This window comes from Nycticebus coucang, chromosome 11, assembly GCF_027406575.1.
Source record: "Nycticebus coucang isolate mNycCou1 chromosome 11, mNycCou1.pri, whole genome shotgun sequence".
In the NCBI taxonomy this organism is placed as follows: domain Eukaryota; kingdom Metazoa; phylum Chordata; class Mammalia; order Primates; family Lorisidae; genus Nycticebus; species Nycticebus coucang.
The window spans coordinates 72,083,986-72,109,895 of NC_069790.1; the positions used below are offsets into that span (position 1 = coordinate 72,083,986).

At 37.8% G+C, this 25,910-nt stretch overlaps 1 protein-coding gene across 5 annotated transcripts in view; it reads left to right on the forward strand.

Annotated features, from left to right (window-relative positions):
• Positions 1-1,557: 1,557 nt before the first annotated feature.
• Positions 1,558-25,910, forward strand: part of MAGI2 (membrane associated guanylate kinase, WW and PDZ domain containing 2) — a 1,522,816-nt gene continuing 1,498,463 nt past the window's right edge. For 3 of the 5 annotated variants that reach the window (XM_053609531.1, XM_053609533.1, XM_053609534.1), the window contains exon 1: positions 1,758-2,115. In XM_053609531.1, coding sequence (XP_053465506.1) covers positions 1,815-2,115 — 301 coding nt within the window. In that variant the 5' untranslated portion in view covers positions 1,758-1,814. Of the gene's footprint in view, positions 2,116-25,910 lie in introns of all 5 variants that reach the window. The other 2 variants (XM_053609528.1, XM_053609530.1) reach the window with 2 other exon arrangements.

Below are 25,910 nucleotides of genomic sequence, written 5' to 3' on the forward strand. Positions count from 1 at the left end.
TACGACTCCTAACTGCTCAACGCTTTTCATGTTCTGCTTTAAAGAGATGAGTGGGCGTGCAACTTTTTTTTTTTGTCTAAAAGGTATGATTTTTTTTGTCTGAACTTTAAGCAAATGAAATTCATTTACCAATTACAGGAATAAAAAAAATCACTTCTAATGTCTCACAGAAAATTAGCTCTCGAGTGAAAGTCAGCAGCCTTCTAGGAGCCTGCGACTCTGTCCTTAACTTTCCTGCAGGCCGCAGACCTGGTGAAGGGAAAGGAACCGTCACTGCGGGCTACCGAGCTGAGTTCTAGCCCCGACTGCGTCGCTCTTTTCACCCTCGGAGGCTTTTTCTTTTCTCTGCAGCCGGGGTTGGTTGGGCCAGGTCACCGTTAAGTGTCCCGCCCAGGTGCAAACCCGGCCGGGCGGTCTTCCCGCGAGGGCGCGCCTCCTCCGCCCACGCCCGGGTTAAAGTGACCATTTCTCTGCAGAGGCCAGTCACGCAATGCACCCATCTCCTCCTCAACCCACTCCCCCCACAGCCCCTTTCTTTCGGCTTCTAACAAGGAAAAGCGGTGCCCCTGACCCTATGCCCTAGAATCGCCTCGCCCCCGACGACCCCGGCCCTCGGCGAAGTCCCGGTCCCGCCGAGCGCGGGCGGTGCCGGCAGCGCCACCTGGTGCGGCTTCTCCTGCTCCCCGCAGTTTGGGGAACCAGCCTCAGCTTCTCCAACTTTCCCCTTCTCGGACCGGGAATTCTGAGAACTTTGAGAAGAACAAGAAACTGCAAAGTGAAGAGGTGACGCCTCTCTATCCACGAACTTTTCCCCTGCGCACGGCTCCCGGGCCTTCCCCCGCAATTCCTGCCGGCCCGCCGACCCCAGCTCCTCTCACAGCAGGATCCGGCGCCCGGAGGCTCGCAGCGCCCGAAGTGTGGCACCCGGCTCCGGGCGCGCCAGCTGTCCCGGTCCCGCTCTGTCGGCTCCATCCGCGCCCGGCTCCAAGGAAGCCGGCCGTCCCTGCGCACAGCAGCGGAGCGCGCCGCTCGGCCCGCACTGGGCTCCAGGCCCTTCCTGCCGGCCTCCCCACGCCGGGCCTCGGCTCCCCTCCTTCCCGGCTCCCGCCTCCTCCCGTAGGCTGCCCGGCGGACCCAGCCTGCCTCTCTCTCTGCCTTCACTACCGGGTCAAGCTGTGGAGGGAGGGAGGGAGACAGCCGCGAACCCCTCCCCGGCTCCCCAGCCGGCGCGCGCGCCCCTCCTCCCTTTATAGCCTGCGCTCTCCTCCCCTGCCTCCTCCCCTCCGCCAGTACTGTACAACTAGTACGTACACACACACTCACACACTCACACGCGGACCCTGCCGCTGCCACTGCAGCTGCCATGGATATCAGCTAACAACACACACCCAGGCGCGCGCGCGCTCCCACTCGCACCACGCAGGAGTGGCCCCCGGCATCCCTACCCTCCTCCCCACCCCCACTCCACCCGCTCACCAGCTCGGCTACTGCTCGCTCTGGCTGTCGCCGCCGCCGCCGCTGCCGCCGCCACCACAGCTTCCTCTGCTGCGGGGCCACAGCCTTGAGTGTCATTCAAGGGACAGCACAACCTCACCCAAGCTCTCCTACCTCTGCCCAGCCGTCCCTCTCATCTTTCCCCCTCCTCGTCCACACTCCATCCAAAGAAGAGAGAAAGCCCCGAATAGGGGGGAGGAGGAAGGCAAAGTCTGTTCTTTTCATCCCTTGCCCCCCTTGCTCCTCCATCCTCATCCTCCCACCCCCCACCCCCCAACCCCAAAGTAACCCCAGGAATTGAGGCGACCCACCCCACTGCCATGTCCAAAAGCTTGAAAAAGAAAAGCCACTGGACTAGCAAAGTCCATGAGAGTGTCATTGGCAGGAACCCGGAGGGCCAGCTGGGCTTTGAACTGAAGGGGGGTGCCGAGAATGGACAGTTCCCCTACCTGGGGGAGGTGAAGCCTGGCAAGGTGGTCTATGAGAGCGGCAGCAAGTTGGTATCGGAGGAGCTGCTGCTGGAGGTGAACGAGACCCCCGTGGCGGGGCTCACCATCAGGGATGTGCTGGCGGTGATCAAACACTGCAAGGACCCCCTCCGGCTCAAATGTGTCAAGCAAGGTGAGCGCAGCGGCTTGCTCAGTGTCTGCCAGGACGTGGGACGGCTCGGGGCGCAGGGCAATGGAAAGGGGGGCGCGCGTGTGGAAGGGGTGTGTTGCGCGACGGTGGGGTGGGGTCCAGAAAGAGCCGGCAGCGCGAGTGAGCTTCGCCAAAGATCCGAGTGGAGGGCTAACGGAAGGGGAGCGGGAGGTCACCGTGCGGGGAGCAACTTTGTTTGCGCAGTTGGACCCTCCTCTCGGAAGATGTTTGGCCTGGTCTGACCTCCTGGGAGCTCCGGGGCAAATTGAATGTGCGTCAGTCGCATTCCCCGCAGTGGATGGAGAGCTTTTGGGGAGGAGGGAGGACAGAGGAAAGAAAGAGGGAAGGAGGAAGGGAGAGAGAAGAGGAAGGAGCAACTGGAGGGTGCAGTGGCATCACCGGCGGGGCTGGGAACGGCCGAGGGTGATGGGGTGGGCGGAGGACTGGGTCCAGCGTTTCGGAAGCTGACTAGACACGTCTCGGTCCCCAGCCTTCCCTTTCAGATCCCGAATCCTCGGTTGGTGAGGAAGGGCAGGGGCAAATTGCTTTGGGCGCTTTGACCGGTCTTCTGTAACTTTTTCCCTGCTTCGCTGCCCCGTCCCCCTCCCCCGGCCCCGGTGGTGTCATGTGGGCATCTGGCGTCACGTGCGCACTGACTAACCCCAGCGCTCACCCCGGCCGGCCGGCGGGAGGAGGCTCCGGACACCGAGCGGCGCTGGGACCGCTTTTCAGTGTTGGGGGTCCAGACGAGAGGAATCGTTCCAGAGCGCTCTTTACTCAAGGGCTGCCCTCCCTGAGTGGAAGTCTTCTGTGGCAGGGCTCCCCTCTGCCTCCGGATTCGGGGGGCGTGTTTCTGGGAAGGAGTCGGATGGAAACGCCAGCTGGTTGTAACTCAGGCTCCCTCAGCTCCAACCCTGGATGAGCCTCAATTGATGTTGTGATGTGGAGTTAGGGAGATTGGAGTCTTGGAGAACTCTCGCTGTCTTTGCTAGAGAAGTCTGGATAGATAGAGGGCAGCTTTCAGTAGAACCTGGGGTGTGTGTGTGTGTGTTGCATGCCCGCTGCGTACCTTTTTCTAGCTCACATACACATTCCGTGTGCAGTTTGTATGTATCTGTTCTGCACGTGCATATCAGTCTGCGGGGTTGTTGACCTGTTCCCTTGTCCAGCCTCAGAGACAGAACCGAGCATGCCGTTGCCTGCATTTTGCCCCTTACTCCTATTGCATGATCGACTACCAAGATATATGCTCTTAAGGAGATGCCATACGCTGTAAATTTTTCTTTAAAATCTGGCTTAAAAGTAAACAGGACAAGTAGGAGTCTCAGGCAAAGTTTCTTAAATGGAAATTGTCCTATAGGAAAACATTTTTGTTGAGGATCCTTGAGTATTAATAGCTGGTCTTGAGATAGAGGAAAGTGAACATTTACTTGTAAGTCAGCGAAGCTCAATACTGAATAACTGAAGAATGTCAGTGTGAGGGCAGGTAGAGTATCGTGATGTTTTCCAAGGTAACACACCCAAGGCTCAAATACTGTAAGAATTCATGTCAGCGTATTTGATTATACTCCGTTAGAGCCAGAGATATAGATGTAACGTTCTTCCTTTGGGCCCAAGAAATCTACTGCACACGTAATGACCATGGTTTTGTTGGCAATGAACTTGGTATTTGTAATAGAAAATGGCTTCAGTGTCAACGCATTGTTAAACTAGTAATAGTGTCTTAGAAAGGGAGGTGATTGTCCTACTGAGTTTTCCATGATTGCCACATCTTATGTTATATTCAATTCTGAGAACTACTTGTTGAGGTGGACCTTGCCCAATGGTAACACTAGCAAGGAATAATAAATCCAGGAGAAAAAGTGAAGAAGATTATTGTATATTGAAGACATATTCTGTGAAACTCGGTGGAAAGATTCAATTTGGAAAAGTGAGGGAATGAAAGTTGTTCTTAAATGCCAAAAAGCTATCAAGTAACAAAAGGATTCTGACTCTCCACAGGATAAAACTAAAATGAATCTATTGAAAAATTTTAAAAATTAGCATTTTACCCTTATTAAAAAGACAAACTTTCTGAAATAGCTTCCCCCAAATCTGTAATATTGCAAACTGAGGCTGCAGCAGCACTGTTTGTGAAGGGCCAAAATGTCCATATGCTGTGGATGCCTATATAAGATGAAGTCCTGGACTACACATCAGTTAAATCCCACCATGATTTGACCTAAGGTGGTCTCTAATCACTCAACTTCTATATTAAGTTTTATTTAGATTATTACTTTTAGAATTCATACAATATATACATACAAAGTGATATATGTATTTCCATCCTATATTAATACTCAGTTCTAGAGTTCACTGGTTCATTGCTGATATATTGTTATAGTGATGGTCACAGAGCTTCCACAGGAGGCTAGTTCACTTCCTGAATCACTATTTGACTGTAAAAAAAATATTTCTTTTACCTTTTCTAGAACAAGTATTTCTATATTCTTTTTACTTGATGTTATTTTTAAATTTACAAATAATTATACAAACTCATGGAGTACATAGTGTTGTTTTGATATGTGTATTTATATAGTAGTCAGATCAGGGTAATTAGAATATCCACCATCTCAAACATTTTACCATTTCTTGTGTTGGGAGTATTTAGTATCCTCCTCCTAGATTTTAAGATGTATAATATGCTATTGTTAACTGCAGTCATCCTACAGTGGTGTAGAACATCAGCACTTATTCCTCTGACCTAGCTATTATTTTATGTCCTTTAACAAATCTCTCTCTGTCCCTCCCTTCCTGTCCCCTTTCCAGCCTCTAGCATCCTCTCATTCTTTTACGTGTAGTGATCCACATATACTATTCTTTTGTTGAAATCCTTTTCCTTGTCAATAGATATGTTTATTGATCATTATAAGCAAAGTAAAAATTTCAGAACTGTTAATGTAGTCCCTGTGTTTCTTGGGTTTCGGAACTAATTTTACTTTCTGGAATAGCATTTAGAAACTTTTGGCTCAGTAAATATATTTCTGGAGAGAGCCAAACCTAAAAATGTTAAACGTGGTTTATTTAGGAGTTGTATTTTAAAAATATTAATTGAGGGCGGCGCCTGTGGCTCAGTGAGTAGGGCACCAGCCCCATATGCCGAGGGTGGCGGGTTCAAACCTACCCCGGCCAAACTGCAACAACAACAACAAAAATATATATATATATATATATTAATTGAATTGATTTTCGAATATTCATTCAGACATTGAGTATTTTATGGAAGCTCCATGCTTACCTATAGCTAGTGTAAGATTATATAAAGAAAAAGAGAGATATGAATAACAAGAATATTGTTAAAAGTGCACTAGATGCATTATATACTCAATTTTTGTTTGACTAATTTTATATTGCAGTCATCATAATTTTAAATTATCATAATTTTTAAAGAGGGCGAGTTACTAGGATTTTAACACATGCTTGACAAGATATATATATCATAGTTTTCTATACTGTGTTTTTAACACCATTTTTAAAAGCTGTTTCATAAAATTCAGGGGACTCCTTTTTTAATGTAAGCTGTCTTCTTTTAATTCAAACAATAATCTAACATATATAAAAATTATCATTTATCCATTGATTGTCACATTCATTTGTTTTTTGTAATTTGTAGCTTTTTGTTTATAATAATCCACTCACCAATGTATGTAATTCTAACAGGCAATTCCATGATCTCATTAATGCATCAGACCCAGTTTAAAAAAAGTTACTTTTGTGATTTTGAAATCTGTGCTGAAGTGCTGACGGTTTTCTTCTCTCTTTTTTTTTTCTTTCTCTTTCCTTTTTTTATGTTCAACACTCAAGTTCACAGCAGCTAGTTCCATAGACCTTTGTGTCCTACATTCCTTGCAGTGTGGCTGCTAATTCATGTAATACCACATAGGGACCTGCATAGCCTGGATTTATTTTCCCATTTAATATCCCACAATGGAAAATAAAAGGCAAAAAGTTTTCTAATTCTTCCCATGTGGAAGATGGGCCAAATAAGGCCTTTGAAATTCACTTCCAGAGAAGGTCTACATGGCTCTGCCTCCTACTGCTCCTTTCAAAGACACTTTCAAAGCAAAGTAGTTCCACATTTAAGTCATACTTTCTTCTTGACTGACTCCAGGCTTGTATAATAGAGTTAAAATTCTATGCTGCTTTTTTATTCGGAATGGTAAAAAAAAAATTATGACTAATTTTCTGCCCTTAAAGATCGACTTTCCTCCAAAGAAATGTGGTTAATGAATTTTAGTTTTTGATAAACAATAAAATTTTTATTTAACATTTTGATCTGTTAATAATTTTAGAAGTATCTTTAATGTTTTGGAACAAGGTTAATGAGGCAGTTCTCTCTGGGCATAATTTATGAGTGATGCCTCTGTTGTTTTTTGGCAGTATAGGCAATTTAAATGGTATGACCTTGAATGTTAAGTATTAGTATTTGCCATTTTATATGGACTATATATGCTCTTTACATTTACACTGTGAAATCTTTTGGCAGATTTATTATGCTCACTCTCCTTTGTAGTTGCTTGCAAGTTACACATTCATTTTCACCATAAGAAAAAAATTTCACATTTGACATCTATGATTAATTGTACTTTGAACAGTGACTTTCGAATATATAGCACACCCCGGCAGAATCATTTCCCTCAGGAAGTGGGATCGAGTAGTGGTTAAATGTGCGGTCTCTTAAACAGACCACCTGCTTTTGAGTCCTGATTGCCACTTCTAGCTTTATAAACAAATTATCTAACCTGGGAGTAGTAGTGCTTCAAGAATATTAGACAAAGTATGTATTTAAGTCATGTAGTGTCTGGCAGATAGAAAGAATTATGTAAATTTTAGTAAATGTTCTTTCAAACATTGATCATTTTAAGCTTGTGACATTATGAAATGTTAACTTTCAAGGCATTTTACTCCTAAATTCTATTAATCAGAAAACATGAAGTGATTGACTATGAGTAATTTGCATGTTGTATTCTTAAGGTTTTTCATCAGAATAAAATAAATCTTGTTCTTTGAAAAGCATTTGATTGAAGAACAATGTCATTAAATGCAATAGAACATACCTTTTAAAAATAACTCCACTTATCCTGCCTCTACGTGTTAAGATCTGCTATTTAATATTTATTTCATATTCAGCCATATTTATTGTCACCTAGCAATTTATTCTCTTTGTATCCATATGTTTCCCTCTAAATATTTGGTGAGTATCTTGAATTATTTACTCTAGGCTTGACAAGCATAGAAATCTTATTAAAATTCATTAACTTCAGGAATTTATTTATGCTTCTTACACATTTCTATAGTTATAAGTATCATGTTTTAAGACGGAATTTTTACTCCCCAGGTAGAAATTAAGTGAGAAAAACACCAAATAAAGAAGAACAATAATAAAACAGAAATTAATTCGTAAGTATTCACAGTCAACAGCACATAATAAGGAAAAATGTACATCAAATTCAGCAATAAGAATACTTCACGTTTGTGAGGAAAAGTGTAGCTCTGTATAAAACTCTATATTAATACTCTTACCAGATAAAGCAAACAATATTTCCATTACTAGCACCTCAATATTTTAACATTTCAGTTTAATTAGTCCCATGTTAGAATTTAGTAGGAGAGTCTTCTGTGAAGTTCTAGTGTCCAATATTAATTTAAAATCTTTCTTAACTAAAATGTGGCTATTTATCATAAGAAGCATGAAAGAGGGCCTTATAATTTCATACTATTATGACTTTTAAAAATTATTCATTCCACTCAATTCAACTTTCAAACAAAAGTAAATTATTTTTTATAGTGAATTTAGTAATATGTTCATTAATTTTTTTTTATTAAATCATAGCTGTGTACATTGATATGATCATGGGGCATCATTCACTAGCTTCACAGACCGTTATGTTCATTATTATTGAATTCACATTGTGAAAGCCTTGTATAGAGATATACATCGCTAAAAACTATTGTGCAATGCTTGTATTACCATAGCAAATTAATAAAAATGTTTTATCGTTAGACTCATTGACATTTTTCAACTCTTAAAGACTCCATTTTAATACTAATTTTTTAAACTTAAAATTTTGCATTAGGTTTAATATGCACTGATATAAGAAGAAATAAACCTATGAAGTAAAAGACATTTGTGTTGATTTTGATAATGACGATTTGTGGAAGAAATTTTATCAACCTCTTTAGTGAAACACATGCATATAACCTCATGAATTTTTTCATAAATACCATGAATTGTATTAAGCAAGTCTGTGAAATGAAATAGGAGGAAGCAAAATTATTTAATTAAAAAAACAAAATGTTTATTTTTAAATTTATTTTCTACATATATTGTGATTGAACAGTTAAAAAATAAAAACATAAGCTTCCCTAATGCCACATTGAATTATTTATATTGTCATTGGTCAAGGGTAAAACAAAAACTGTTTGCACCATTATCTATTATCATCTGGTAGATCATAGAGACTGTCTGAAAAATGTCAAAGGCAAAACCAACTCTAAGTGATACATTTAACATTTATATTTCATTTTAAAAGTCAGTATAGTTTATCCTAATGTGTTGTGTGCACAGTAAGGTATATACCTGGCTGAAATACATATGTATATATACATAAATAAGAAGGATTAGAAGGGCTGTATAAACCTACTGATCAATCTAGCAACATATCCTAAACTTGTCAAAATCTGATTAGCTAAACTATAAGCATCAGCAGGTTTCAAAAAGGTGAAGTTCCAATGTTGAATCTGTGAAGCATTGTTTTGCAAACCCTAGTTTGCCTTTTTCTGCAGTGTGTGCTGTAAGGATGTTAAAACAATTCTTTACTAGACAAAGTTTTCAAAATGTGGTAGTATTCAGGCTTTAAAGGCTTAACTCTTTCCAAAAGTCTCAGCTTATTTCCAAAAGCACACTGAACATAAATAACTGTATTCTTGCCTTCCTAGCAAATCAAACGCTTAGTTGGTGATAAGAGTGAAGTCTAAATAGACAGAAGGAAGTTGATTCCCTCTTTGGAAAAGTAAGAATGTTCTCAAAGATGTTCGTAATCATCTATAGGTTTCAATAGTGAAACCTTCTTTCTTAGAGATTCTTCTAAGCGTTATTTACAGCTGGCTCTCTTTTTCTCCTTGGTTGAAGCACCTCTGCTTTGCCCTTCTTCGTTCACTGTGGAAGTCACACTAGTGAACAACAATTTTTTCTGCTACTTTGGTTACATGGAATACACATGTGAACACACACGTTTTTCAAACACCAATGTTCAATGCAAGTTTTAAATCAATATTCAAAGGGAGGCATTTATGCACGCAAGGATACAGTCTTATTTTAAGGAAAATAGTTTACATAAAATATTCCCTATGTGACAAATCTAGCTGAAAAGCTGGCATAGACCCCATCATTATTTTAAATTTCAGATTAATATAAGGGTTCACACAATTAGGTTCCATTATATGCATCTGTTAGGTAAAGTCCAAGTTGCCCTTTAGATATTTTTCACACTTATTACCTTTGATAATGGGAGATTGTAAAGACATAATGAAATTAAGTACTTAAATGATTTTTATATTTCATAGGTATTAGTTATTAAGAAGTGATTTTAAAAAGTCAGATTTAATACTTAGGTTTTGGTCATTTTTATTTGTAACACTACAAAGTGCACAAGATAATGTCCTAACATTGGCATTATAAAAGAAGGGGCAGGGACAAGACACTGGCTGTGCTTCTTCATGCACTAAATAACGTGTTTGCAAAATGGTTTAATGCAGTATTGGTTTGTATCTCTTAGAGTAAAATAAGAAGCCCGAATTCACTAACCAATATATTGCGATTGTAAAAAAGTAATAATTTAAAAATAAATTATTCCTAACATAAGTGTTCAGCTAAAATATAGGTGCTTCACTAAGAAGTTAAAAATGGAAAGAAAAACTAAAATTAAGTTTAATTAGAATGGACCTTAAGAGGTTTTACTGTGAAATGAAGAATATAATACTCTGAATTATACTCATGTTTTAAGTTAAAACCAAGACAATTTTATGTCAAAGTAGTTCATTATGGAGTGAATATTGTATTTGAGTTTGAAAACAGTATCTTTTCATATAGAACTTAGAAAGTCACAAAGTTCTTATGGAAACTGTTGGTTGTCTACCTAGAATGCCTTTCTTCTCTTCTAGTCCCACTTACACACTATCAAAATGCCAGTTTGGTTCAGGTCACTGCATGTTGCTACAGTGATAAGTTTAAACAAGGTTAGATGATTCTATCTCTTCACCAGCGACAGGTTAGGAAATGGCTTATAACCCTATTCTAAGTAATTAAAAAGTAAGATAAATTCAGTTACTGCCTGAGAATTGTCCTGGTTCCTCGAATGACATCCAAGAGAGAACGATTTACCTTTCTGTCTGTGAAAGTTGTTCCACGAGGAGCAGGTGCCTGAAGCCACCGTAGTCGTGTGGTGATCTGAAGAGAGCCAGCCAAACGGTGGAGGAAGGCAGAACAGGATGGCAAAAAGTTGTTGATTGGCTTCTCCATGAACTGCTGAAATGATAAACCCAGAACTAGCCCACCTCTGGACTTGTTACAGAGACACAGTACACACAATATTTAAGCCATTTAAGTTGGGTTTTCTATTACTTGCAGCCTAAATTATTGTGATTTATATAACTTTAATTGCTCTAAAATAGATGTTTCATTCCTATTTCATTATCTCGGGAGAGTATTTGGAAAGATCTTTCAAAAGGGGGAGTGATTTTGGAGAATAAATCAAGATGTATTTCCCAGTTACTTAAGATGAGTCAAATTCTAGGTGTGTGTCCATTACCTCATTCATTTGTGCTCTGATAGGACTTCTACTTCAAATTCCAGAAACGTTTTTACCATTATGAAGTAAAATATATAGAAACACAAATTCCAGCATTATTCAAAATACAACATAATCAAGAAAGCAAATCAGCTACAAAAATATACCAGCGATGCATGCCAAAACCAGCTTGAAATATTTTTTGAATTATAATATATAGTGTTTACAAATGTCTGTGCCATTGATCCAGGAGTGCATGTAATTATGAACTGACTCATCAAAATGTTCTAACTGTATTCTTTCCAAGACTAGAATTCATTTATTCATCATACAACAAATACTTATAGGTAATCTAGGGTCTGGCAGGGCCTGAGCTAGAGACTGGTAATAGAAAAATGAATAAAATGAGCATAAGACATCATGTATATACCCTCAAGAAGTTCAACCAGTATGTTGGTATGGTATGTCTGTGACCTGAGTTAAAATTCATTAGGTACAACTACAATATTTCAGTTAAAAGAAATACACAATAAAGTCTTTAGGAGAAGCTTCTTTCTATTTTTGAAAGACATTCTCCATGATAAAATAATTAAAGGTAAGAAAATAAAATGTCTTGGGAAACAAATATGAGCTAGAAGTTCTTAACATTCTGCATCATGGATTACAGTTCAAGTTACTCCATAAACTCTGTATGTTTATAGTCTGACATTGTTCTTATGTCTCAGGCACCGTGTTAGATAGTGACAGTAGAAAGGTACATAAATCTTGATCCCACCCCAAGAATTTCGTGATGCAGTGTAATAGTTAAAACATGAAAGCTATGTTAACTAGTGTGATGAAAATGTGTCAAATGGTCTATGAACCAAGTGTATGGTGCCCCATGATCATACTAATGTACACAGCTATGATTTAATAAAAAAATAAAATAAAATAAAATAAAATAAAAACATGGTGCACCAAAGACAAACAAGTTTGCATTCCACTCACAGATCTGCCCCATTCTAGATGCATAATGAAAAACATTATTCCCTGTCTCTAGACATTACTTCCATCCTTTGTAAAATAGGCATCCTCCTCCTCATTATTATTAACACTACCACTACTATTGGAGACAATAGTCTCCCTCTGTCGCCCAGGCCAGTGTGCAGTGATGTCACCATCGCTCACAGCAACCTCAAACTCCTGCCCAAGTGATCTTCCTGCTTCAGCCTCCTGAGTAGCTGGCAGGTATGTATCAGCAAGGCTGGCTAATTTTTGTATTTTTTGTAGAGATGAGGTCTTACTATGTTGTTCAGACTAGTCACAAACTCTTGGGGTCAAGCAATCTTCCTGCCTCAGCCTCCGAGAGTGCTGAGATTACAGGCGTGTGCTACTGTGCCCAGACTAACCTGGGTATTATAAAAGAACCTACTTCATAAGTGTGTTATGAAGATGAAATGTTAAAATGACTACACTATGTTTAGCCTAGAACCTAGAACATAGGATAGGTTCAATAATTGTTTTCTGTTATTACAATTATCATATACAATTAATATTAATCAAATTTGTATTATATATTAGTGCTCTTTTTAGTTAGCTAATTAGCTCTAATTAGTATGAATGAGAATTTTCAATTTAATAGATGTTTCAAAAGACTTGTGTCTAGCAGAAAGATAATGTGGTCTGTGATCTCTTCTGATTTTTTTTTGTTTTGTTGTTGGGGATTCATTGAGGGTACAATAAGCTGGGTTACACTGATTGCATTTGTTAGGTAAAGTCCCTCTTGTTTAAGCATCATTTCATGAAGGAAAGAAAACTTAAGTAGGTGATCAGGTGAGGAGGTAGGGGAATTTTCCCAGGGAAGTACAGAGGCAATGATATTGATGGATTCAAGGACTGTGACAAAGAATTTCTGGAATTTCATGTAGAACATAAGGAGAAATTAGCTTGGGAAATTAGATGTGGGGTGAATGATCATAGAGAAGCGAGTGGGGAGCCACTGAGTAGCATTAGTATTATTATTACCACAAACGGTTATTCAGTGCTTACTATATGTTAGTGTTCCAAACACTTTATATATGTTAGCTTATTTAATATTTGTAAGATCCTGTAAGATAGGTACTATTATTAACTTCATTTTGAAAATAAGGAAACAGTAAGCTAGAGAGATTAAGAAACTTACACATAGCAACCTAGGCCAGCTGCAAACCCAGCCACTTCTCTGAGCCACGATGCTTTCTTGCCTTTCAGTGTTTGGAAGACTTTAAGAGCAGAAGTGGCAAGGTCATATTTGTCCGGTGCTATCCCAGTGAAGAAAAACATGGGCAACAGTCCATGGAACACGTTTAGGCAATGAAGAGACCTAACTAAAGGGAGCTGGGGCAAAAACAAAAAGGCCATTTAAGGAGCTACGTTGTTATCAAGAGGAGCAGATATGAGGCTATGAGCTATAACAATGATGGAGGAAGGGGGAGAGCTGACTGAGTCAAGAAATGTAAATAGAAAAATTGCCAGAAAATGAACATTTTGCTTGACTTTCTGGTGTATGCTGGGTGGTAACAATCATTAAGATGGAGACGAGAGGGAAGAAGCATATTTGAATAGACGGTAATTCTAGTTGGATATATTTAATTTGAGGTGCCTGGATAAAATTCAAGTAATAGACATCTGACTATCCCAGAATTGAAGTCAGAAGAGTGTTGGGGATAGGATGTATAGTTTAATAAATATGAAGGTATCCAGCAAGAGCATGGAAAGGAAAAAAATAGAAAATAACCAAGGAATGCTATGATGTCTATGTTTGGGAAAAAGCCAAAGCCACCAGGATGGAAACTGAGACTGTACTGAGAACAGAGCAATCTCAATATTGAGTGAGTGGTCAACACTGCCAAACACAGCAGAAATGGTCGGAAATAAGGTCTGGAATGTGTCCATTGCATTTGGCAAAAAATGGAGGTTTCCTTTATTTTGTGTCATATCAGTGGAGTAGATGGCACAGAAAATCCAGATGTCATACGGTTGAGGCGTTAGATGGAAGTGAAAAAAAAATGAGTCAGGCATACATACTATTCCTTTATAGAAAGTGCTTAGTAGTCAAGTGTAATGGACAGATGCTTTAGGGAGGATGCTTGTCTGAGAGATGTAGGGGTGAGTGTGTGCACATGTAGGTGTGATACGGTGGAAGGAGACTTCAGCTTCTATTTCTAGATTTACGTGTAAATATATGTCATCCCATCAATATTAAAATATTCTAAGGTGGCTCCCGTAACTCAGTGAGTAGGGCATTGGCCACATACACAGAGGCTCGTGGGTTCGAACCCTGCCTGGCTAAACAACAATGAAAACTACTACAACAAAAAAGAAAAATAGCCAGGTGTTGTGGTGGGCACCTGTAGTCCCAGCTACCTGGGAGGCTGAGGCAAGAGAATCACTTAAGTCCAAGAGTTTGAGGTTGCTGTGAGCTGTGATGTCACAGCACTCTACTGAGGGCAACATATTATAGCAAATTATGATCCTTTGAGTAATCAAATGAATAAGTACTCATCATTTTTTATTTTATATCATGATAAAGGTGGGTCCTGACATTAAAAGTGTAATAAGGATCAGACCTGACCCACCAAGAATGCAGACTATACTAAGTTAATGTTAAATCACTGTGTTTAGTGTGAGGGTATAGAAATAAACACACTGCGTTTAGAACACAAGGAAGGGGAAGAAGCAGAGGGGTATACTATATAAAGAGTGTACGTCTTGGCGTGTGAGAACTTAATTAGCTTTCAGTCCCAAGTCCATTGCTATCACTGCTTTGTGGTGGGATTATAGTGTGTCAATATGAATGATACACGTGTCATTCTCCTCGTGTTACCTGGTAGAATTGTTAGAATTAAGAAGATAAGACAGGGCGGCACCTGTGGATCAAGGAGTAGGGCGCCGGTCCCACATGCTGGAGGTGGCAGGTTCAAACCTAGCCCTGGCCAAAAAAAAAAAAAGAAGATAAGACAGGAGGAAATAAATGCTTTGTAAAACTTTTAGTGCAGTTCACTTACAAATGTTATTAGGAGATGGAAGGTGGTGAAGGGGGGTAAGCGTGCTTCACAGCATAGGAGATATTTGAGATTGTCTCTGAAGCTTAAGTAGGAGGGGAGCCTGGAAGGTAGAGACATGATTAAAGGTGGGAGAGGGGCAACAAGATCCTCCAATTTAGAAAACTAATTATGGAGCACTGAGGCCAAAAAAAGGGATACCTGAGTACTTCGGGTGGCAACTGAGGGGTTTTCCAGGAGGGAGACTTGGAGTTGTATCAGAGCAGGCCTTAAAAATCTAAAGATTATGGACATTATTCTGTAGGTCAGTAAAGCTCCTGGGGTTTGAGCAAAGAAGAAATATAATCAAAGTGATTGGCTTTTTGTTCTTTTTTTGGTTTAGAAGAATTTTTTTTTTGGCATGGTGTGGGTGCTGAGGGCAGGAAGAAAATTTGGTTTCAGATACATATTGAGGTGAGAATAAACTGAGAACAAAGCCAAAGTTCTGGGATCAGTACTGGAAATGGAGGAGTGGGTGAATTTTAGAGGTGTGTTAGAGGCGGGATGAATAAGAATTTATATTCCATTGAATGGAGATGATAGTGAAGGGAATGCAGAAGGGCAAAGAGGAGTCTCAGGTATCTGACTTGTGGGTGGGTGTGCAGAGTAGATGAGATGCCATTAACTACAGAGATTGAAGTTTAATCTACAGGGGAAATGACTTTAGGCAGTTCTAGAAAAAGAAAATTGCCTTCTTTGAGAACTGCGGAAGAAGCAACCTGTTACTTTCAGAATATTGTGACTCTTAGTGCGTAAGTAATACGAGGGTATTCATGAGACAGTTATCACTGGTATTTTACTTAAAACAGTTTAGGCGAGACATTGAAATTAGTGATAATGAGTTAACAGAATTAAGTTATAAATGGTCTATTATATACTTTAAGTGGATTTTCTGATTTCATTTTGTTGATTTTACCTAAACATCAGGGAGTGTGGAGAAAAATGAGTGCCTGGTAGTAGAATGTGTTAGAGGTGCCTGGCAGATGGCCTGTTTCTGATATTCAAATGCTGTTGGTTACATATGTTTAGAGTTTACAGAATTGTTGGACCTGCAGTTTGGAGAGTTGAGATCCACTATTTTTATGACAATAGCTGTTGTCCTGCAGAGAGCTATGGTCCCTTTAGGAGAATACTGAAAGGCCAAGAGTGGAATCTGAGAAATGCCTGTATTTAGCAGGCCTGCACATATATTCTTCTTTACTTAGCAAAGAGAAAAAGGGGAGAGACACATCTATAATAATATACAAACCAGTCTTCATAAATTGGATTCTTAATGTATATCATTTAAGATAGATTTATTGTATATATTAACATTAATTTATCACTGTTCATCACGGAACATAACATTTTTATTTTATTAGCAAGTCAGATCAAACAATAATAACAAGAATTCTTTCCTCAACAATGCTGATTTTATTAACTGTATATTTTGATCTTGATTCAAAGGTCACAGAAGCTGAACAGTACCCTGCTTTTTGATTCGGTGAGGTGCAATTTCAAGATCAATCTCCTTCCTTAACCATTGCTTGATACGTCAGGCTACATTTAGAGTAAATTTTGAAATTGCAAATTCTTCTCTAAGTTGCCCTAAGAATTCTTCATTCAAACTATGTTTGTAATGAATTACCTTCCTCTCACATGTAAAATTATTCAAATATTTTCATATGACAGTGATTAGGATATACATCTTTTTGAAAACTCAGTTTATTATGTATATGTATATTAACCATGCTGTGTACCTTAAAGACATACAATTTCAATTTTGAAAGAAAAAATAGTTTATTTTTATAGTTAGTTTCTCTAGTTCAAGGGCCCAGAAATGAACTGTGGAACATTTTAAACTGTATGTATTATGCATTTATGTTATAAATTAAAATTAAAAGCATGGCATTTGTGTCCCAACGTCTGAAAGTTTACCCTGAATTAATATGTGAGAATTAGACCCAGATTCCTTTGATTCTTAATATCCAAAAAAGCACTTAGTTTTAATTTGCTATAACAGTAGTTTGCTAATGAAGTTTATCAAATATGTTACTTAAACTAGACTTGGAATTCATCAAGGGCAGGCAGCATCTAATTTATATTTGGGACCTGGAATAATGTCTGAAAATACATAGAAATGTTTTGAAAATATTCACTGAATGAATGGTAAAGGTCCTCTTTGTGAAATTTGATTTAATGAGACATATTATATTAGTGTTTTCCAAAGAAACAGAACCAATAGGGGAGATAAATAGATGGATAGATAGAGAATTATTATACGGAATTGGTTCATGCAGTGATGAAGGCTAACAGCCCCAAGATCTACATGATAAATCAGCAAGCTGGAGACTCAAGAGAGCTGATGGTATGTTCCAGTCCAAAGAGTGGCAGGCTTGAGAGCCAGGAAGAGCTGATGTTTCAGTTTGAGTTAATGGTGAAAAGGGAAAAATAAGTTGCAATTTGAAGACAGACAGGAATAAGGCTCCCTGATAGGGGGAGATCAGCTTTTTAAATTCTGTTCAGGCTTTCAACTAATTGGATGAGGCCCACCACATTAGAAAGGACAAACTACTTTATTCCCCAATGCTAATCTCATCCCAAAACACCCAGAATAATAGTGGACAAAATATCTGGGTACCCTGTGGCCTAGTCAAGTTTACACATAAAATTACCTGTCAGGCACATTAAAAGCCTTTGTCCATAATCTAAAAGAATTATTAATACAGTCATTTTAGCCTACAGCTACCTCCTCAAAAAATATTTTTAAACAATTAAATAATTTCTTTTGGAATATACTTAAAGCTCACTATATTATGATGTAACAGATTTTGGCAGTGGGATCACCACTTACCTCATCAATTATAAGACTCATTTGGTATAAAATGTTATTTTTTCTAAAGCAGAGCATAATAAAATCTTTTGTTCTGAAATGCATTTTCGCTTATAATTAAAGTATGATTTCCCCAGTTTATTAGATACATATTTCATCCTTACATCAAAACCATTACAAAAAGGTATCTATTTGATTGTTTATTTATAGGCTGATTCTTACTATGTCACCTGGAAAGGGAAACTGAATCCTCCTGCATTCTTAATGCATCATATAGTGGAAATGCAATCACACTCTTACCTAAATATTTTGAGAATTCTTCACCTTCAGAATTATTCTGCTGAAAGCAAGCATAAATCCCTGTCTTATGAAAATCTCTCTGGGAAATCTTTCAAATTCTACTAAGAACTCCCTAATACTTTGTGGGTATCAGCATGGGGTGACCATAACTGATTTAAAAGTTCAATAAGCAGCTAGTCTGAAGTAACCTTGTGAGTGACTACTTCCTGTGTGCAACCTGCCCTCCTCAAACTGCACCCCCACTCTCACCCCACAGAGGGAGCAGAGGGTGGGATGACACCCATTGTCTCTTAAGATTCCCTTCGGGGCATCTGTTTCATAGAATGTTTTTTCAAATATTTAGTCTTCCTATTTAGGCTGTTGGTGGTGATGGTCTTTGAACTCATTTTACAATAGACGTGATTAATAATTTGCTTATTTCCCATTGTCATCAGCTTTGAAGCTTTCGCTACGTTTCAGGAAAACAGGAAAGTCCCACTTCTCATCTTATTATGCTCATTTAAGGCTAACGTTAAGTCTATGAAGAAAGCATTTTTCATCATATTCATTAAACATGAGGAAAGTGAAGCACCAAGAGTTTCAGTAATTGTCCAAGGTCACACAGATTGCCTGAGGTCACTTAGTCCTAAGTGGCTTCCTGATTTGAGAGTCCACACTCCATCCACTTTGCTTTATTGCTAAAACAGAATAGGTCAGAGTCTAGACGATTAATGAATCAACCCCTTGATAGGTGTCCCAACTTCCAAGTAGCCGGTTAGAGTCCCCAAATGTGTCACTTTTCTAGTTCAGTTTCCCTTTCCAAAGCTTTAAATTTTATAATAGAAATGGCACTTATTTCTTCTCCTCATCTTAAAATGATTCCAAACTTCAAGATTGTTAGTTTTCATACTGAAACCATAAACATTTTAGAAGGGTTATAATATTTCTTATCCTGCTCTTTCAATATTGCCTGGCACATAACACTGGTGAGTATAGAAATACTACAACATGATTATGTTAAAGGATAACGAAAGTAAAATACTACAAATAGCAGAGAATTTAATATTTCCCTAACAGTATTTCTATGCTTTCTGGATTCTATAAACAAATATTATTTTGTGGACTTAAAAGTTTACTGTATTATCACTTTATATGGATATTTTCCTCTGAAATCTAACATTTCTTATTTGTAGTCTTTTTCCCCCTAAAAAGTTGTTTGTCTTCTACTATAGCTGACACAAATCTGCTATTGTTTACAGTCAGTGGCATCCAGATACATTATAAATATTGCATTTCACAAATGTAACAGCCTTGCAAAATGTAAACTTGGGGATTTGGCTCCAAAGAACTCTCTTATCTCAGGTGTTTTCTTCCAGTATGCTCATGTGTGCTGATATTTAGTATGACTTGAGTTGCAGATTTATTTCATCTTGCCTAGCAGCATCAGCTGTTTCCTTCTGCTGGTTCCAATTATTATGATTATTTCCAGCCTGAGTCAAGTTTGGCAAAAGCAAATATAGAAAGGGAAAGAAAAGAATAGACTATTCCCTCAAGCTAATATTCAAACTTATCCATCTTTAATTGCAGAAACCATTTATTAATATTTGCAGTTAGCAATTTAATATTGATTTTGGTCTTTGGCATTGCAGACAAAAGCCCAAGTGTATGCAAGACACAGTTTAACATTATATGTATAACATAGTTTGAAAGTAAGATGTTTTTCTTCTTTGCATCTAGTAGATCAGGCTATTGTCCTCTGTCAGAGAAGCTAGAGAATTTTGTGATATTATTTATACATATAATATATGAAAAAGTTGGGGTTATAAGTACATATGTGTTACATAGTTAGATGGCCAATTATATCCTTTTGGAGACAATGGGTGTTTGTTTTGTTCTGCTTTTTGTAATGCATGCCTGGGGCTTCCAGGCAGCTTTGTACCTGGAGATTGTGTAACTTTCAGTTAAGGAGGAGTCAGGAAACTCATATGCATAGGTTCCTTCTTTCTTCTGTGTTTCTTTAGTTACTTTATGGCCAAAGATAATGTTTTCTCTATTCCCAGGTACTCTTAGGATTTGATAAGAACCTCTAAGAATTTAACTCATTTGAACAAATTTGCTCTGAACCTTTTATATAAACTCAAAGATTCATTGTGAGGGGGAATAGGAAATAAAGACATCAAATTAGATGCTGACTTTATGAAGCCGCCTCTTTGTCATTTTTTTCAATGTAGTCCCAGTTGCTAAGGCTAACTTAAAATTCTGCAGAGCCTTAATGTACCACTGCAAAGTAGAGTGACAAGTACATGTAGAAGATGATATCGCTGTATGTTTTTAAATTTTCTAGAATATTTAAAAAATTAAACCTGGAAATTTCCTAGTTAGCAAATAAGAATTTGTGTCAATTACACATGTTTCTTGCAACAAGTACAACATACATTCCTCTTTCCAAAAATTATTTTCTTTTTAATCCATTTAGTTTACAAACGAAACACATTTCTCTAATTTTACGAAGAGTTTATATTGATGGAGACATTTTTCATTGGTTAATACTATCTTCTTTGTGTTAAAGCTTTTAGGAGGCTGACAGTTCTGTTTTACATTATAACTGCTGTATACTAAAAAATTAACTTGAAAATAACTTTTTTTTTTTTTTTTTGCAGTTTTGGCCAGGGCTGGGTTTGAACCCACCACCTCTGGCATATGGGGCCAACACCCTTTTACCTCTTTGAGTCACAGGCACCGCCCTGAAAATAACTTTTAAAGTAATTGCTAAATCCCTGTAAACATTGGTAGACGTATGACTGTGTATTCAATGAGATCTTCTTATTAATATTAGAGTCAGCTATGTAGAAAATACAAGATTCTCTATTAAACCTAAAGAAAAGAGTGGTTCCAATTTTTCCTTTGCCTTTGTTGCTACCTCAAAAACAAAACAGCACAAAACTCTATTGAAGGCAGGGGACAGAAATATTGTTAAAACAACATTGTAAGTTTTATTAACACAGAGAAATAAAAAACTATATTTTCATTTATTGACTTGTCAATAAGCCTTATACATTGAAGTTTATGTCAAGATTAAGTATGTGTTAAAATAGTTTGATTTGATTCAAACAAAATGAAGAAAAAGATGAAAGCTATTCGATTGAATAATGTTTTTGTAAAAAGTCAAGATGCATTTTTGTGAATCGAAAAATACATTTTTTATTTATAAAGCCTTATAAATGTGAATTTGGCTTCATGGACATTTACATAGACTCGTGGAGTATATATAGCTTAAAGGCTTTTTCTGGTATGTATTAATACATGGTCTACTTTTATCATTTCTATAATTGATAATCAACATATTATGATTGATAAAACATGTTTAAAAGAACTTTGTATAAAACATATCCAAAATGCTACCTACATATTTGACTACTAGAAAATAAAGGTAGACATTTTTGTGTTCTTAAAAATAAAAAACTTCCGGGCAGCGCCTGTGGCTCAGTCGGTGGGGTGCCGGCCCCATGTACTGAGGGTGGTGGGTTCAAGCCCGGCCCCGGCCAAACTGCAACCAAAAAAATGGCCGGGCATTGTGGTGGGCGCCTGTGGTCCCAGCTACTCGGGAGGCTGAGGCAAGAGAATCGCCTAAGCCCAGGAGTTGGAGGTTGCTGTGAGCTGTGTGAGGCCACGGCACACTACCGAGGGCCATAAAGTGAGACTCTGTCTCTACAAAAAAAAAAATAAATAAATAAATAAAAAATAAAAAAAAATAAAAAACTTCCAAAGCACTTACCTTGGACAAATGAGAGCAAAGACAGTTATCCATTTTCAGTAGAATATTAACTCAGGCAAATTGTCATCCAATATAATCCAATAAGGAAATGCATATGGCTGCATTTGCAGTTGAATGTTGTTCATATTGCTTAGCAGCCAACTTTTGAGGACTCTCCTGATCATTCCTATATCATAAAGATGGTGATAATTATGATAATTCTGAAATTTTAAAATTTGACATTCAGTGACAAATCTGGGCATTCTTTATTTGTCTTGTATATTTATAACCTTGCCAAGAATAAAGATAAGCCAGCCTGCTAATAAACAATGATACTCGAAAGCATTTGATTCACCAAAGAAACACCAATGTGGCAAGATAGTCATTCTTTTTTTTTTTTAATAATTAAAAACATGGAAGGGTTTAATTCATATGTTTCTGTATCATAAGAAGAAACAAAGTGAATACATATTATTATCCTCATTTTTTAATTCAGAAAAAGATGGAGATCTTCACTCCTCTACTCTCAGTGTGTAGAGGACTGTTATCTACTAACGTTAATAGCGCTTTCTAGCAAGAAATGTTTACATTTTTTCTGTCTGCAGAAATCATGGGGAAATCATGTGTTATAGTCATTTACTTTACTTTTTTTTTGCATGAAATCTAAGGTAAAGTATATTTTTAATTTAACTTTTTATTAAATCATAACTATATACATTTATAATGTGAGATGATCTTTCTAGATAGTGGTCATAGAAAATACCAGTTGTTGTTATGGGACTGTAACATAATTAAGGTTCCTTCAAGCTAGAGTAGTTTATAGAAGTCTTATTTCATTTTGAGCCCAACTCTCTATTTCTAAAGAAATACAATTATATTTTCCTCCAAAGAAAAGATTTACTTATGACTTAAAAAGCCCGACTTCTCTCTTACTGTTGTTAAAATGTTCAGACCTGACTTCCAATCTAACAACTGCCAAATTTTCATTCATTCTTCTCTGACTGGAACCAGGCTCATGCTTTCCGGTTGCTATCTAGACATTTCCACATGTGTGCCTTGCTTCATCCTTTAAAAATCTAAAATTCTACTTAATTATTTCATAAGTTCTGCCTCCTGATTTCCCATTTCCTTTTAGGGGTCCCATAGATCTCAACTACACTGGAATTTTGTAAATTTGCGGTCTCTCCTTTTCTCAGAAGCCTTAAGTCTGTCATTTAAGTCTTGCCGACAGTTATTGTATTTGTCCTCCGTCTTCCCTTCCCTCTGTTCACACTGTATATATGTCTCTCCATTTCTCTTGACTGTGCTACTCCCAGAGTTTGTGATCTGTTTTCCAGCTCCCAGTTTTTCCCTCATCCAACCTATCCAGCAAGTGATTACTGTATTATTCTGCCTAAAACAGCAGTCAGCATGACCCTGTTCTGTCCACTTTTTTCCTCCTTATTGAATAATGTTGAAATGCTTAACTGGACATTCAGAACTCTTCACAATAAATCCCCAACTCACCTTTCTACACATATTTGAAACCGTTCTCCTGCATGCACATTGCATCCCAGCCATCCTCAATTTATTTTGCCTGCTGGAAATTCTGCCTTCCTCTAATTCCACATACTTCACATATCATTCCTTGATGGCTCTATTAGGAGTGATATCTTCTCAGTCTCAGAGCACTTATTACAAGCCACCTTGAAAAATCATTTACATGCATGTCACCTTATCTAGTGTTTTATAAAATCCTTAAGTTTAGACATTCAAGCGTATACGTCTTCTCAGCCCCTTTCCCTACTATCCTCACAAGTAAGTACTCAATAAATATTTATTAAATGAAGAAGATATGTTTCAAGACATGAATGAATGTTTGTGTCTATAAACTGCCAATTTAGAGTATCAATTATGTACATTTGTATCCAACTCCAAACTATAACAATGCATTTTTTAAAAGTTTTTATGTAATAAAGCTCTGCACTCAGAAGATAGTAAAGTTGGTAGAAGTAGAGAATCTTTCTGTGGTATTAAAAAGAATTTCAGAACTATTCAGCCATAAAGATTTAAGTGACCGAATTTAAAAAATAATTAAGAATATAATTAAGTGATCTGAATGTGGGAGAAGGTTAGAAAGAAGTTCTAATGAAGGTAGAGGAAAATAAATGGATAGCATTTGCCACTCAAGATATCACTAACATAGATCCCCCTCCGTTGATGTTTAGATCTGTAGTTCAAAAGTCATTTCTTTCCACAAGGTACATTCTAAGGGTAACTGGACTCAACACTAACATGTAAAAAGTTTAGCTCTGACATTGTGTATCCCTAGTCAATTTTAACCGTTTATAGGGATTGTATTGGCTAGAACTTCCAGCCCTAGGTTGAATAGTAGTGGTGATAGAGGACAACCTTGGCTGGTTCCAGTTCTAAGTGGAAAAGCTTTCAGTTTTACTCCATTCAGTAACATTATAGCTTGTGAGTTTGTCATAGATGGTTTCGATCAGATTAAGAAATGTGCCACCTATGCCTATAGTCTTCAGTGTTCTAATTAGAAAAAGATGCTGGATTTTATTGAACGCTTTTTCTGCATCTATGGAGAGGATTATATGGTCTTTACTTTTGCTTCTGTGGTGAATTACGTTTATGGACTTAAATCCGTGGTATGAAACCTACTTGATCATGATGTATGACTTTTTTGACGAGAAGCTGTAGTCTGTTGGCTAAGATTTTATTGATAATTTTTTCATCTATATTCATTAGGGAAATTGGTCTGAAGTTCTCCTTTTTAGTTGGGTCTTTTCCTGGTTTTGGTATCAAGGTGAAGTTTGCTTCGTAGAATGTGTTGGGGGAGATTCCTTCCTCAATTTTTTGGAATAATTTCTGTAGTATGGAAATAAACTCTTTAGAAGTTTTGATAGAATTCTGGTGTGAAGCTATCCGGACGAAAGCTTTTTTTTGTTGTTGGGAGATATTTTTAATTGTTTTTTTGATCTCAGTGCTTAAAATTGGTCTGTTCAGGGGATCTATTTCTTCCTAGCTAAGTTTAGGGAGAGGGTATGATTCCAAATATTGATCCATTTCCTTCACATTGTCAAATTTCTTGGCATAGAGTTTCTTGTAGTATTCAGTAATAATCTCTTGTATCTCTGTGGCATCAGTTGTTATTTCCCCTTTATCATTTCTGATTGAGGTTACTAGAGTTTTTACTTTTCTATTTCTAGTTAGTCTGGTCAAAAGTTTATCTATTTTATTTATTTTTTCAAAAAACAAACTCCTCGTTTCATTAATTTTCTGTATAATTCTTTTATTTTCAATTTCATTAATCTTCGATTTAGTTTTGGATATTTCTTTTTCTTTGTACTCTCAAGAATCCCCAGCAATAAAAAAAAAATTATAGAGAAAGAATATAAATGATCACTGGTTTTGGAAGACAGCTATGCTTACCACTATAATGCAAATGCTAATAACCAATGTTTTTGGATGATTCTGATTATAATGTAGTAACTTAGCAAAAACAGTATACCTAAATAGATAAATAACCCATATCTTCCATTTAACTCCTTAGGAGAGACATTAGTTTGAAGCTGTGAGAAAGAGAGAAACTTCCCAGTTTTATAATTTCTATTACAGACACAAAAATCATTTTTAATTTGGCCTATGATAATATATTACAGTGACAATTCTTTATATGTCTTTATGTAGGTCTGAGAAGCTCTTTGACAGGATACCAAGGAGAAGAACAAGTAGGAAATGGAGAGAAGGAAGATAGGGAGGAGAGTTTGATTTAATCCAGAACATACAATTTTAATCAAATGATATATGCATTCATCTTTGGAATGTATTCAACCAAAAAAATTGTCTGATTACTCAGTTGATCTAATAACTCCTATATTGGATTTCTGATATTGCAGAGAGATTAGAGTATAGCTAACAGGTGTGGTCCTGGAAGCTTCGTACTAAAAACTGAAACACTGGATCTAAGCAGTCCATGAAACCATTCACAGTTTAGGACCAAGACAAAAATGTGTGCAATGTTTTTTAACAACATCCATCTAGATTCT